The sequence below is a fragment of the Colius striatus genome, chromosome 3, assembly GCF_028858725.1.
Source record: "Colius striatus isolate bColStr4 chromosome 3, bColStr4.1.hap1, whole genome shotgun sequence".
In the NCBI taxonomy this organism is placed as follows: Eukaryota; Metazoa; Chordata; class Aves; order Coliiformes; family Coliidae; genus Colius; species Colius striatus.
The window spans coordinates 88,833,677-88,846,355 of record NC_084761.1 but is presented as its reverse complement, the minus strand read 5'-3'; the positions used below and the strand labels follow the sequence as shown (position 1 = coordinate 88,846,355).

General features: G+C 40.5%; 1 protein-coding gene across 1 annotated transcript in view; it reads right to left on the bottom strand.

Annotated features, from left to right (window-relative positions):
* Positions 1 to 12,679, bottom strand: part of CPZ (carboxypeptidase Z) — a 35,165-nt gene that overhangs the window by 16,709 nt on the left and 5,777 nt on the right. The window contains exons 2-5 of the mRNA XM_061993530.1: positions 5,788 to 5,811; positions 4,173 to 4,547; positions 3,176 to 3,388; positions 753 to 949 (exon numbers count right to left, since the gene is read on the bottom strand). Coding sequence (XP_061849514.1) covers positions 753 to 949; positions 3,176 to 3,388; positions 4,173 to 4,547; positions 5,788 to 5,811 — 809 coding nt within the window. The remainder of the gene's footprint in view (positions 1 to 752; positions 950 to 3,175; positions 3,389 to 4,172; positions 4,548 to 5,787; positions 5,812 to 12,679) is intronic.

The window sequence follows — 12,679 nt, the reverse complement described above, 5'->3', positions numbered from 1 at the left end:
TCACTCACCAATGATGTGACTCATGAGAGGAATCCAGCAGCTTTTTACTCAGCACAGAGCAGCATGCAGAGTGGGTTAGAGGATGAGAAAAAGAAAACAGAGCTGATGCTCCAAGACAGGATGAGGTGGAATGCAATAAAGCTAAACTCATACAACAGACAGAACTCATCACATCAGCAATGCAGAAAAAGAAAGGTCCTATTTTCATGCTAATGGTGCTAGTGATAAAACTAGAGGTGAGAAGGAGAATGTCAGGTAACATATAATAGTAGTGCTGCTTTCATGGGTCTTCTTGAGACACCAGCTAAACTCTGAAAACCATCATCCATTATGAAAGTGTGACAGTAAAAAAAAATACTCACTTTTTGTTATACCTGCTCTTCTAAAAGAGGAGGAACATCTATTCATCAGTATCAAACTACATTACTTTATAAAATAATTTAACAGTCATCACAGTGAGTCAGTGGGCACTTTGTTCTAGAACTGATAGCAGAGCATGATAAATGTGTGAAAAACTAACACAGTCATTCCTACATCATTGCATGCAGGCAGCAAAAATTACAAACATGGCTCTGATTTCCTCTTAGCTCTATTCACATCATCTTTGGAAAGCAAACTACCAACAAACGAGTCTGGTTGCCAACTATTAACACTCCCTCCCATATGTGTCATTCCCCTCTCAGTTTGTCCCTTCCCATGAAGAATTTTAGAAACAACAAGCCCTGAATGTTTCCTTATAAAAAGACTTTTACCTCTTCTGCAGCCAGTTCATATCCATCAGGGTTGAGTGAAGGTAGGAGATGAATTCTGGTATTATTAATCAAGGTCTGGATACGAGGGTTCCCGAGAAGATACTCCGAACAGAGATACTGTGCAAGGTATATTAGCAGTTCTTTACCCACAACTTCATTTCCATGCATATTGCCAATGTACTTGAATTCTGGCTTGACTGTGAAATATGAAATAATGAGATGCTTTCATTTGATTACACCCGGATGGCTTCCAAAAGCAGAGTAACCCAAATGGTTTACTGATGAGTCAGAAAGTTTTATTTACATTAATTTAATGTATACATTCCTGTAAAAAGCACACCAGTTCCAGATGAGTGCCCTCCATTACAGTCAGTTCAGTGACCACTTAAATTGTGAGAAATAAAGTAAATCCATAGTTTTAGGATCCCAAGCCATAAGAGGTAAATGTTGCTCTGAGCTTTTGCTGAACTCATCATTAATTGTGAGCAAAGAATACTGCAAGCAAAAATGTCAAGCCATGTCCAGGAAAGAACAAAATACACCTCTGGCACTCTCACTTACCTTGGGCAACTTCAATGCCTTATATTGTCACAGATACTCAAAATGACCTGCAGTTGTGTAATATATTACCCCTTTATTTGGAACAGAAATTAGGTCATGTGGAAAAAGTGGCTTTTAGGATAAATAGCCTTGGAATAAGACTATTAGAAGCACGTAACTTCACAGTTCCCCACAGTTACTCTCTCAATTTCCAACCTTCCTTAAAGACTAATGGAAAGTACAAGACAGATGCACTTTGAAGACTACTACATCTTTGAAGACATCTACATCTTGATCCTGGCCAGACTAAAGCACTACACACTGGAGGAAGGCCAACACAGAACTATTATGCCAGTCTATGCAGGCTGGCAAAATCCCCATCGCTAGAGCTATTTCCACCTTCTTTTATGCTGCCTTGAACAGCACAAAGCAACAGATTTAGAGTAAATGGATAGGTAATGTGTTAAACTACCATCTTTTATCATGCCATGTCACAATTTGAATTTAAAAGCCTAATTCACTGGCTTTATGTTTTCTTGGCAACTGGAGTAACAGCTTAAAAAGACAACTGCAACTTCCTTTCTGTACACAAGAGAGGAAAGATGATAGACCAGGAAATATTAATGTAGATCTTTGATCTGTTAAAGATATCTACGGGGATCTTGACTAAGTTTAAAGGCATCTCAAAATATCTCTACACCATGCAAGGTAGCATGGTTGAGAGTAAACAAAGTTAGCACCAGTCTTGGCTGTCTTCTCTGCCTCTCCTGCAGCCCAGCACACAGAGAATATAGTAGCTTGACCTGAGATGATAATCTCAGTAAAGTATTAAGTCAAGTGTATTTCAATTCTGTTACACCGATGAGGGAAGCTATTTTGATGCCGGAGCAAGTCTGATGAGAAGCAATCTCAGGCACTTTGTATGCAGCAGTAGCCATAGTAGTCCACTAGACTTAGTCATGTACTATATTTGATCTGAGAGCTGCTAAGTGGAAAATTATACTTAATACTCCCCTAGGAAAGTATCTGCATTTTGAAGAATTTAAAACAATTATAAATATGGCCCTTGCTCTCTCAGTGATGAATCTACAAAATAGAGATCAGCACTGTTCCCCTTCACAGAAAAGTTTTGAGAACCCGTATTTTAAAGGTATTGGGTACTATGATAACATAGCAGGGGGGTTGGACTAGATGATCTCTAAAAGTCCCTTCCAACTCCTACCATTCTATGATTCTATGATTCCATCATATCATTCATCTATCATGCACCTATGATTCACATATAATTCACCTGTTAGGCTGGCAGGTATTGCATTGTCCTGAATCTCTGTTCAGGAGGATTGTTTTCTCTCATGCATTGCCCTTTTTTTAAAGTCAATGTCCTTCTGTATCTGAGGCCTTCTCACCAGCTCTACATATTTTAAGATGTGAAAGACTATGTTGAGATGAGGGGCAGGCATTTACTTGTAGGAAATGTGTAGGGTTTGACAGTACAGTGATATATAAAGGAGGCTGTGGAAATGGTAGATGACGTAGAGAGCAGAGCAGTAACAGAAAACCATCTCAACTTCTTTGTACACTGGCACAAATAAATGATAGCCATGTCATTGTAACCAAGTACATGATCATACATCTAGGAACATGGGTTGTCAACCATGGTCATAAACAGAGGTCATAAAGTTAGGAAACTGCAACTTGTCTATGACTGAAATTGTGATGGTGAATCTTCAGCTATCACTGCAGTTTGGGAACACAAAGGAGGAGAAATGTTTTTGAATCAATGATTTTTACAATGTAAGTAATATCCCATTAAGAGGACTTGGTTTTACTTAGATAATTTAGGCTCCCTCCCAAGCAACCTGATCAACACTGATATAACTCACGCAGCTCATGGTGTCCAGGCTTGGTTGAAAACTCAATCACAAAAAGATCCTTCCCTTCAAAACTGCGACCTATGCTGTAAGTTGTTGCAATATGGGAGCACTTAGAAGCGGTCTTCTTCAATATGCTCACCATTTGGGAATATGAATGGTGTTTGAATTGAATAAAAGTTGCTGGTAAGTCTGAAGGCAAATCTTCCTCAACATCTACTTCTCCTGCAAAGAAAAATTGTAACACAGTTTTTAAAACTGTAATGCTCAGAAGGACTGTATGAACACCTGCACTTCTCTGTAAACACCTTTTTCAGTAATAGAGCTGTAGAAAATACAACTGCAATCAAAAACTTAAATCTATGTGCTATATTCTACACTGTTTATCATAGCATATTTTGTTTGCAAAAATCATAGTAATGTATATGTATACTGATAAATATTTTGAGCAATCTCCAGTTATAATTTGGACTTTGTCATGCTTAGCACATTCTAGTCCCAAATTGTACAGGTTTTTTCCCTCTGAATCTTGTGGATCAAATTCATTTTTTATGAAATTCAGCTGTCTTCAGATATCTGGATCTTCTTAATCTAAACAAAATCTGTGACAATCATTAATGACATTATTTTAATGAGCTGTTAAGCTTGTCAAGTATTCATGGATTTATGACTGCACTAAAGCTTAAATTTTTAAATAAAGTATGTCAAATATACAGACAGCTATCACACAGGGCAGGTCTTATCTGAAATGCACATTGCCACTCCAAACATCTAGCTATGAGCTGCCTACCTTGGTCCTCTTTGTATATAAAGGAGAGATGCTTCTTGAGTTCAGCTTAATCAAGTATTTAAAGTAGAACAAAATGAATCACACCTTAGAGCTGTCTCTAAAGATGACAAACTGAGACAATAAGCAAGAGGTTTGGTGCCATAGATATATCAATCTGAGTGAGATGAGACCCTTGCCATCTAGACGAGTAAGATGTGTTGGCAGAGCTTCCTTCCTTACCTCGCAGTTTTGACAGCGGGTCAAAACATCCCTCCTCTTCCCCAGCAAAGAAGCGGTCACAATCTAAGAAGTAGGGCCAAGCCATGTCTATTGCATCAAAGGCAGGGAGGCAGTTTTTTCTCAGGTTTTCACAGACGTGCCTGCAGGGCTTTATAACTTTGTCCTTTTCGCACTGCGGAGCCAGCACGGAACAGCCCAGGAGCCTCAGGTCTGGATTGCATTCTCCCTGGAGCAAGTTGTGCAGCACACTGATGAGGATGTACTCAGAGCTGTATTCAATCACTTCTCGAGACTTCTGATCCAGAAAATTCGGGTACATTGTTTGAGTATAGGCAACATCAGTACAAGAACTTAAAGCAATGTCCACACATTTTGCTATGAAAAGGAGATGAAATGTTAAAAATAACTTGCTGCACAGACATCTAATGGTTCAAAGGTAACATGACAAGTAACATTCAATGAACTTATTTTTTTGTTCACAGATAGAATAGAGACAGTTTGCAATACTTCAAATGAATTTGATGTCTAAAACCACTTACAAAAAGATGATGGAAAGTATGATTGATCTGAAGATTGATTGTTAATTGTTTGTTGCAAGTAGATGTAACTCAGAATTCAAATGGTATCTGACAATTTGATGGGGCATCAGAGGTTATCTGATTGATAAGCACTGTTCCTAAAATATGATTTATTTTGTTAATTCAATACCTGAATATCAATGAAAGAACAAATCCCTGGACAGAAGACACTGGAATAACTGGTACATATCGCAGTTCATTTAGCAAATAGCTTGGAAACCAATAAAAGTAATAAAGCCTAGTTTCCAAAGGAAAGGTTGTCTCATAGTCAATTAAGTCTTACCTGATTTAAATGAAGACTGGAGTCAGAGCTTATTAAAAAACAGAGGATTCATAGGAGAGAAAAATCCCCTGTTGGTGTGAATTGGTTGATGTCTAACTGGGAAAAATTCAGGTTCCTAAATAAAGTGTATTTGTGATATCACTCCCCTGTATGTATTGTATAATGCCTTTTAGTATGGATTCACTGATGAGGTATGAGTTCACAGAGGTTTTTGTTTTAGTGTGGAATGTATCAGTAAGATGTTTCTCTACTTTGTCTGTCCACAGAAAATTTGGAAGACTTTAATATCACGGAAGCTGCAGCTCCTCTATTAAGTTTGAGTCAAGTTGCCAAAAGAGATCAAAAGTTATTCTGGCACTTGATTCACAAGCAAGCAGGCTCACAAATGTGCTTACATGTATGTTCTCATAAATCTAACATATTTTAAGAAAACAAGGAAAGAGGTCTTAGGAAGGATAAATGTTGATAATATCTCCAACCTACTCAGAGGTAAAAAAGGAAAAATAAAGAGATATCTTTTCATAAATCTACTGGCTATTAATGGGCCTATGTTTGAGCTTTCTCTTCCTAATGTCTCTGATTAGTAACAAATACCACTGTCACAGCAGGAAAATCCTACTTTGTGTGAGAGAGATCATCTCTGTAGGAACAACACCTACTATAGCACCAAAATTAGAAAACTTGTCAGGAAATAACGAAAAAATACTTAAGGTTTTGAGCTCCTCCAAGGACAGCGAACAAAGTCACATCATACCTTTCTGTACAGTTTGGCATTGACCTGCAAATAAAGAAGGGGGAAAAAAGTATTATAGGGTAGGTATTAGTGATACTTTCCTCATGTTAAGAATTGTCCCATCTAGTACCCCCACAGAGGCTGCTGCAGCTCTGTGTCCTTAGGTCCAGCATTACCAAGGATAAGCATGAGTTCCCAAGAGGCACATATTACACATACATGAAAAGAAAACACAGTACAGGCAAACACAACACCAACACCAAAAACATTGTCCTGTGACCATTTCTGGTTAATCAGGATGAAAGACCATAGATGGGAAATAGGTACAGAGAGCCCTCCGATAGCACAGATTAAACACTGGAACCTCAGTAGCTCGGTTTCCCCATTAGCTGACCCCTGGATCCACTGATCTCCCAGTTGTCTCATAGAATCATAGAATCCTAGAATTATTTTGGTTGGAAAAGACCTCTAAGATCAAGTCCAACCACTAATCTCACACTCATCACTAAACCATGTGCCTCAGCACATCATCTATGTGGCTTTGAAGTATCTCCACATATGGTGACTCCACCATCTCCCTGGGCAGCCCGTTCCAGTGTTTAATAAATAACCCTCTCAGAAAAAGTTCTTCCTAATCTCCAATTTAAACCCACCTTGGTGTATCTTGAGGCCATTTCCTTTTCTTATCATTTGTTATGTGGGAGAAGAGACTAACTCCTCACTTTACTACCGCCTCCTTTCAGGTAGTTGTAGAGTGACCATATCTCCTCTCAGCCTCATCTTCTCTAGGCTAAACATCCCCAGCTTCCTCAACCACTCCTCATCAGACTTGTTCTCCAGACTCTTCACCAGTTTTGTAGCCAATCTCTGGACACTCTCTAGCACTTCAATGTCCTTGTAGTGAGGCCCAAAACTGAACACAGTATTCAAAGTGCAGCCTCACTAGTGCTGAGTACAGGGGGACAATCATATTCTTGGTCCCGCTGCTCACACTATTTCTGATACAAGCCAGGATGCCATTGGCCTTCTTGGTCACCTTGGGCACACTGCTGGTTCTTATTCAGACATCTGTCAATCTGTCCTTTTCTGCCAGACAGCTTTCCAGTCCTTCTGCACCCACATACATGCTGGTCTCTCTGGTAGCTGGCCCAAACCTGGGATCTCAAAGGTAGCCAAGCCTCAGACACTGTGGACTTCCTAGAAGCTGTTTTAGAGCTCGTGGTTCCTCCAGAAGCCAACTCCAAGACTCTTTGGTTTCTTCAGTATCCAGCTCTGGCTCACAGACATTCAAGTGTCCTGTCTACTGCTAGCCCAGCTTGTGTTTGCTAGCGGCTGTGCACACTGTCCTGTGCACAAAAGACATTAACTCTGGTGCCTCCAGCTGCTGCACCTCAGATACACAAACCCCTTTGACCTATGGTCTCACACCAGTCAGTGGCATCCACATACAAAAAAAGAGAGAGACTTTCACTCAGCCAAAGAGTTGGAAATTGAGTTTCATAAGAAGACAGGACAGACTGCATGGATCGGGTGCAGAACATGGCCAGAAAAGCACACTGACCAGCTGGTCTTTGATCCACTTTAAAAAGAGAGGACTTAACAATATATCTGAAGTGTGGTTGTGTAAGAAATCATGCCAATGTTTGAAAAATATGTTGAATTGCCCAGCCTCGACAACTTGACAATATTTTTAGGTGTGCTTAAAAACTGTAAGTTAGATATTTAGGAAATGTATCTAATGAAACAGTAGGTCTTTAGTAATCTGACTTAGTCTAAACATCCTTGGGAATCCATCTGTACATACCAAGATGCTTTATGGATCTTCCCCCAACAAATCTATGGGTGTCACGTAATGGCATTCATATCTTTTCTTGTAAAGCAATTAAGTCTGGTAGATATAAAGACATGTGTTTCTTCTCCTTCCTACTTCATCCTATCTCTAGCAACTGCATTTTATAACCCTTTTAATAACATCTTAAAACTAATTATTTCCCTCCCCAACTACTCCCATGGGAAAGCTTTTCCAAAAGTTCATTCCTCTAATGGCTAGAAATTGCCTTTTAATTTCCTTTCTAAAAGTATCTGTGGCCAATTTATATCCATGTGCTGTTGTGCCAGCATTGTCCTTTAGATTAAATAGCTCTCTGCAGTCCCTGGTGCACGCCTCCACCATCTCTCTGCAGAGAGCAACCAGATCCCCTTGGCTTTCTATTTACTAAGACAAATAAATGAAGCTCTCTTGGCTTTGAAGGAATGTGGTTTGATGATTTAGAAGAGACTTTTTTTGCTTCTGTAGCCAATTGTTATATATTGCCCTTCTCTGGTACTGGCAACCAAAGAAGAGTGCTACCAATAGAGATATGATATGGAGCTGTTTTCACCGGTGCCTCATAGGAGCAAGGAGCACAATGTACAAGGTTTTTAAACACCAACATGTCTACTTTCCTTGTGATGTGCTGGAGATCTAGCTATGTTGCTATTTTTTCTAACTCTTACTGGGGGAACAAGCATCTAGCATCTTGCTCAATGAATTGAGTATTTGTCTTCATTAGACCAAATTTGTTATGTTTTCTTTTTGTCTTACTAAAAAGAGTTTAAGTTTCTACTCCTGGCATATCTGTTTCAATGTAATGATCTATGTCCATGTTGTTACAGAGTTGATCACCCTCTAGCCAAAAGAAAATTATTGTAATGAGAACAAAATTCACCCTGGAATTTTATCTTGAAGGGAGACATTTAGTCTGATTCTATGCTATGAATGGTCATTTATCCACATTACCATATAAAATAAATGAGGGATCAGAAGTAGCAGAAATGGCCAATCTCCAACACCAGCAAGTTCAGGTAAGCAGAAAGCTGGAAAAAATCATATCCATACAAACTCCTTTCCTGGTTTGGTACATTATGCTAGCAGCAATAAACAATACTTGGTTCATCAACAGAGACTTCTGTTACAGGCTTTCAGTGATTCCCTTAGTTAGGCACAATCCCCTCAGTGAGTTATTTAGTAAGGTCAAGACATTTATAAAAAAGCTTAATCTCAGCCAAATACTGTATGTAGTGTTACATCTGGGGGTAATCAAGGAATAACATTATGTACCATGCTAACTGGGAAAGAGAAAGCAGTGATCTCTTGTTACCTCCCTGATTCTGGATAGTTTTATATTCTTATGTCATCACATGCATAACAACCTCTGGGGCCTTGGCCATAAGTCTGAAGCCAGCCAAACATCCTATACAGAGGGATAATCTTGGTGTGGATGGGACTGGCTTGAGTTCAGCCACGTCCCAAGAAGCAGAGTGACACCATCTCTGGCTATCACCAGGGTTATTAGTAATGAATCCCCTTCACTGTCTTAAAGAGTGTCTATGAAATATGCCACACTGTTTTTTTTTTTCTCCTCAGCAGAAAATGACTGTATTGTAGTTATTGTTTTACACTAGAAGGTTGTGTGTCTTTCTGCAACTGCCCACATTTCCTCAAAGGTATGAGGCATTTCCTCTCTGCTAACTCTGTGATCAAGCTACAAACACCTTTGTTTGATTGTCTCTCTGGTGTGTGCTGATCAAGCAATGAAACTGAGGCATACATGATCTCCCAGATGGCTATTGCTGTGTAGGAGTGTGACAGCCAGTAGTCAGTTGAAGACGTGGCACAAACCTGTTCTCAATGGTGTCTCAGTATTCTGCTTATTCAGCTGGAGCAAAAAGGTGTTCTGGCAACACGCTGGAACAAGCAGAGGAAACCAAAGGGAAAATGCAGCAAGTAGGATCTGGGCACAGTGCTGCTCCTTCCCTCTGCTCTGGCTATCCCAGTCTTGCTGAGTTTAGCAGATGCTTGTTTCTGCTCAGCTGGCCAGCAGGAGAGGTGTTGGGAAGCAATGGATAGCTAATGGAAGAGATATGTGAAATTTCGCTAAGTCATATGCTGCAGCTGAGTTCATAAGAGGACTGGATTGTTTTGTGAGCAGGAGTAGTTGTTAGCACATAAGGGGTAAAGACAGCTCTGGTTTCAGATTGTCTGCTACCTGCTTCTACGCTTTGATATTTTTACCATATTTGTGGGGAGAGGCAATCTATTATATAATAGGCCTATTACTCATTAAAAAAATGCTGAGTGAAGAGGATAGTTGAAGAATTCACATATATACAAACCTCTCCCACAGCAACTGAAGTTGCTCATCTCAGTGGATGATAAGCAGGGGTGATTCTTCAATATGGGGAAAAGTTGGCCCAGAATGTTCCTCACAAATTCAGAGCCACCAGGACTCATTCATTGACTGGCAGCAAAACTGACTCCTTCTTCCTAGGTCCTAAACCTAGATCTCAGCCTAAACTTAGACCTAAGCCTCACATTTTCACAGTATACCATGCTATTGCCTCCTTGTCTCTCTGCCAGAGACATCTGTGCATCTTCTCCTACTGTCTCAGAGGCCAGCTCTGCCCAAACCCTAACCTCTCCCCACCATAGCCCCATGCAAGCTGACATATGACACATACATCAGCCATGGCTCTGTCTTGTAAACACCATGGAGTGAAACAGCTTGAGGTTATCAGGAGTTAATATACATACAAGCAAGAGAGAAAAGGTCTGGTTTATACTAGACCTTGCTTTATAGCCAGTTTTGAATATGTATGTATGCTGATGTGGTCTTTGGACTTTTCCTACGTTTCCTAACGCCAATGCTTGCATATGTGTTGGAGGGTGCGGCTCTGCGAGGGCCAAAGATAACTCTCCAGTATGTGTACTTATATAAATAAGTGTGGATGCACGTAGCTGGGCCAGAGCTTGCCTGCCTGGAGAGCAGGCAGCAGGAAACTCTCCGAGGCCAGCTCTCAAGCTGCAGCTCCCAGCTCTATTCCTGGAGCCCTTTACCCGCTGGTCTGGATCTCTGCACACAGCAATGACCAGCAAATCCTGATCTCCACCCATTAGAGCTCATTTTGTCAAAGCTCAGGCTATTCAAGAATTGTTCAGCCACTTCCTTTCTCTGCTGCATGAGAGTAATGACAGGCAATGGTATACAAAGGATTTCTCATGTCTCCAGATTAACTTGGCAGGCTTTGGTGGCTGCTTCTTCTGTGCTTGAAAGAGCCTAAACCTTTTCTATTTTTTGAGCAGAGACTTCCCTGGGCTCAGGGGAGACAGTGCTGGCTCCTTTAACAGTCTCATCTGCAGACAGGTTGGTACAGAGAGACCTTTTTCTTCCTGACCTAGAGCAGCCTTTTATTTTTTTTTATGTTTATTTTTGTACTCTAGCTATTTCACCAGAGCTACAAAAGTCCTTTCAGTAGCATAGCTTCTATCTAAGATTATGGATAAAATAACTTATTGAAGAGGAGAAAAGCCATTTCAAGCTCTCTGAGCCCTCTCTATAATATACGCTTCTGGTTTTAATTTGCAAAGGCAAGCTTGAAAATCTACAATGTAGCACATACATATTTTACTGCCAAGCTTACATTTTTTCCCCTTGATGATTCAGCACTGAAAGAAGCAAGCTGCTGCGATTAACCCTAACCCAGACAATAGAGCTCAATAGTTACTTCCAGTGCCATGGCTTGGCCAATTGCCTTTTCGAGACCAAAGCCAACAAGAGACTTGTGTGCTTGAGGATATGGAATAAGCCCAAGGGCTGGTCTTAAATTCAAAAATATCTAAAGCATTTAGTAAGGCTTACACAATTGCATTGTTGTGACTGATAGATTGAATAACATCAGATAATTTATCTTATCCAGACCAGCACACCCCTTACCAGCTTTCTGGGTTTCTTACAATACCATTTTAAACTGGAAGGCATGTTCATTTTAATGTGTTTATAGCCAAAACCTCTGCTTTCCCAAACAAAGCATTTCAGTTTCTGATCATATTAATATTACTCTCCTTGGGCTCTACAGTTCATTGAGTCAGTTTTTGAAGTGATAATCTGCCTTGTAACACCAGAGAGACAAACCTTAATATCAGTGGTAACATGCAAACACTGCTGGACTGTACCATGCTGCAAACCACTGTAGCAGCACCTGCAAATGTCAAAGCACAGTCTGCATTGGGAGTTGGCTCCTGGCAACAGCACAAGGGCAACAGAGGGACATTATAGAATCATCAGGAGAAGGGTGCAAGAGGAAAGGAGAAGAAATGGGACTAGTGGCAAAGGAATGAAGTAGTCAAATAACTTGTCTAGGGGGAAAACTATCAAGCAGAAAGCCCAGTAAAGAAGGCATCTGCTAAGGTATACATCCAGGGGCAAAAGTGAAGATCCCCAGCTCCAGAGAAGGAATTCCAGGAAAACTGGAGGAAAGAAGAGTGATTGCAAAAAAAAAGCAGACCACATGGTGAACTCCCTGTTTTGGTTTTTTGTGGATACATCAAAGCTTTTGAGAATAGAGGACTGAATTCTTGTTACTAATCTTCCACTCCAACAATTGCTGTAGCTGTCCCAGGAGATGATGGGTTTGCAAACAGGCAGAAGCAGCATGCAGAAGACTGACATGCAAGCCTTGAGACAAGCCTTTTTTTAGCCCTGCTCCCTCCCATGAAGAAGCTTGAAAGCACCTGAAAGAGATTAATGCTTAATATGCCTTCACTTTGCAGAGTAAGATCACAGCAGGAAGACACAAGCCAGTCTTTGTTATTAATCACCCTTCTTTCTAACCCACCTGCTGCCTAGCATTCAGTTAAGCACCCATTTTTATTGAATTACTGAAGGTGTTCCCACAGCACTGATGCTGCAGCTGGCTCTTCCAGGGCTGTTTCTCTCACAGGACTGGTCTTGGACCTTTGAGAAGATGCCAAAACTTCCCCACAGATGATGAGAGTTCACACAACCTGCAGACTACAGGTCAAAATCTGTGCAGATGCACACCAACACTTGCCACTCGACAACAGCTCAAGGTCAGCCTCACCGATGGCCAGTAA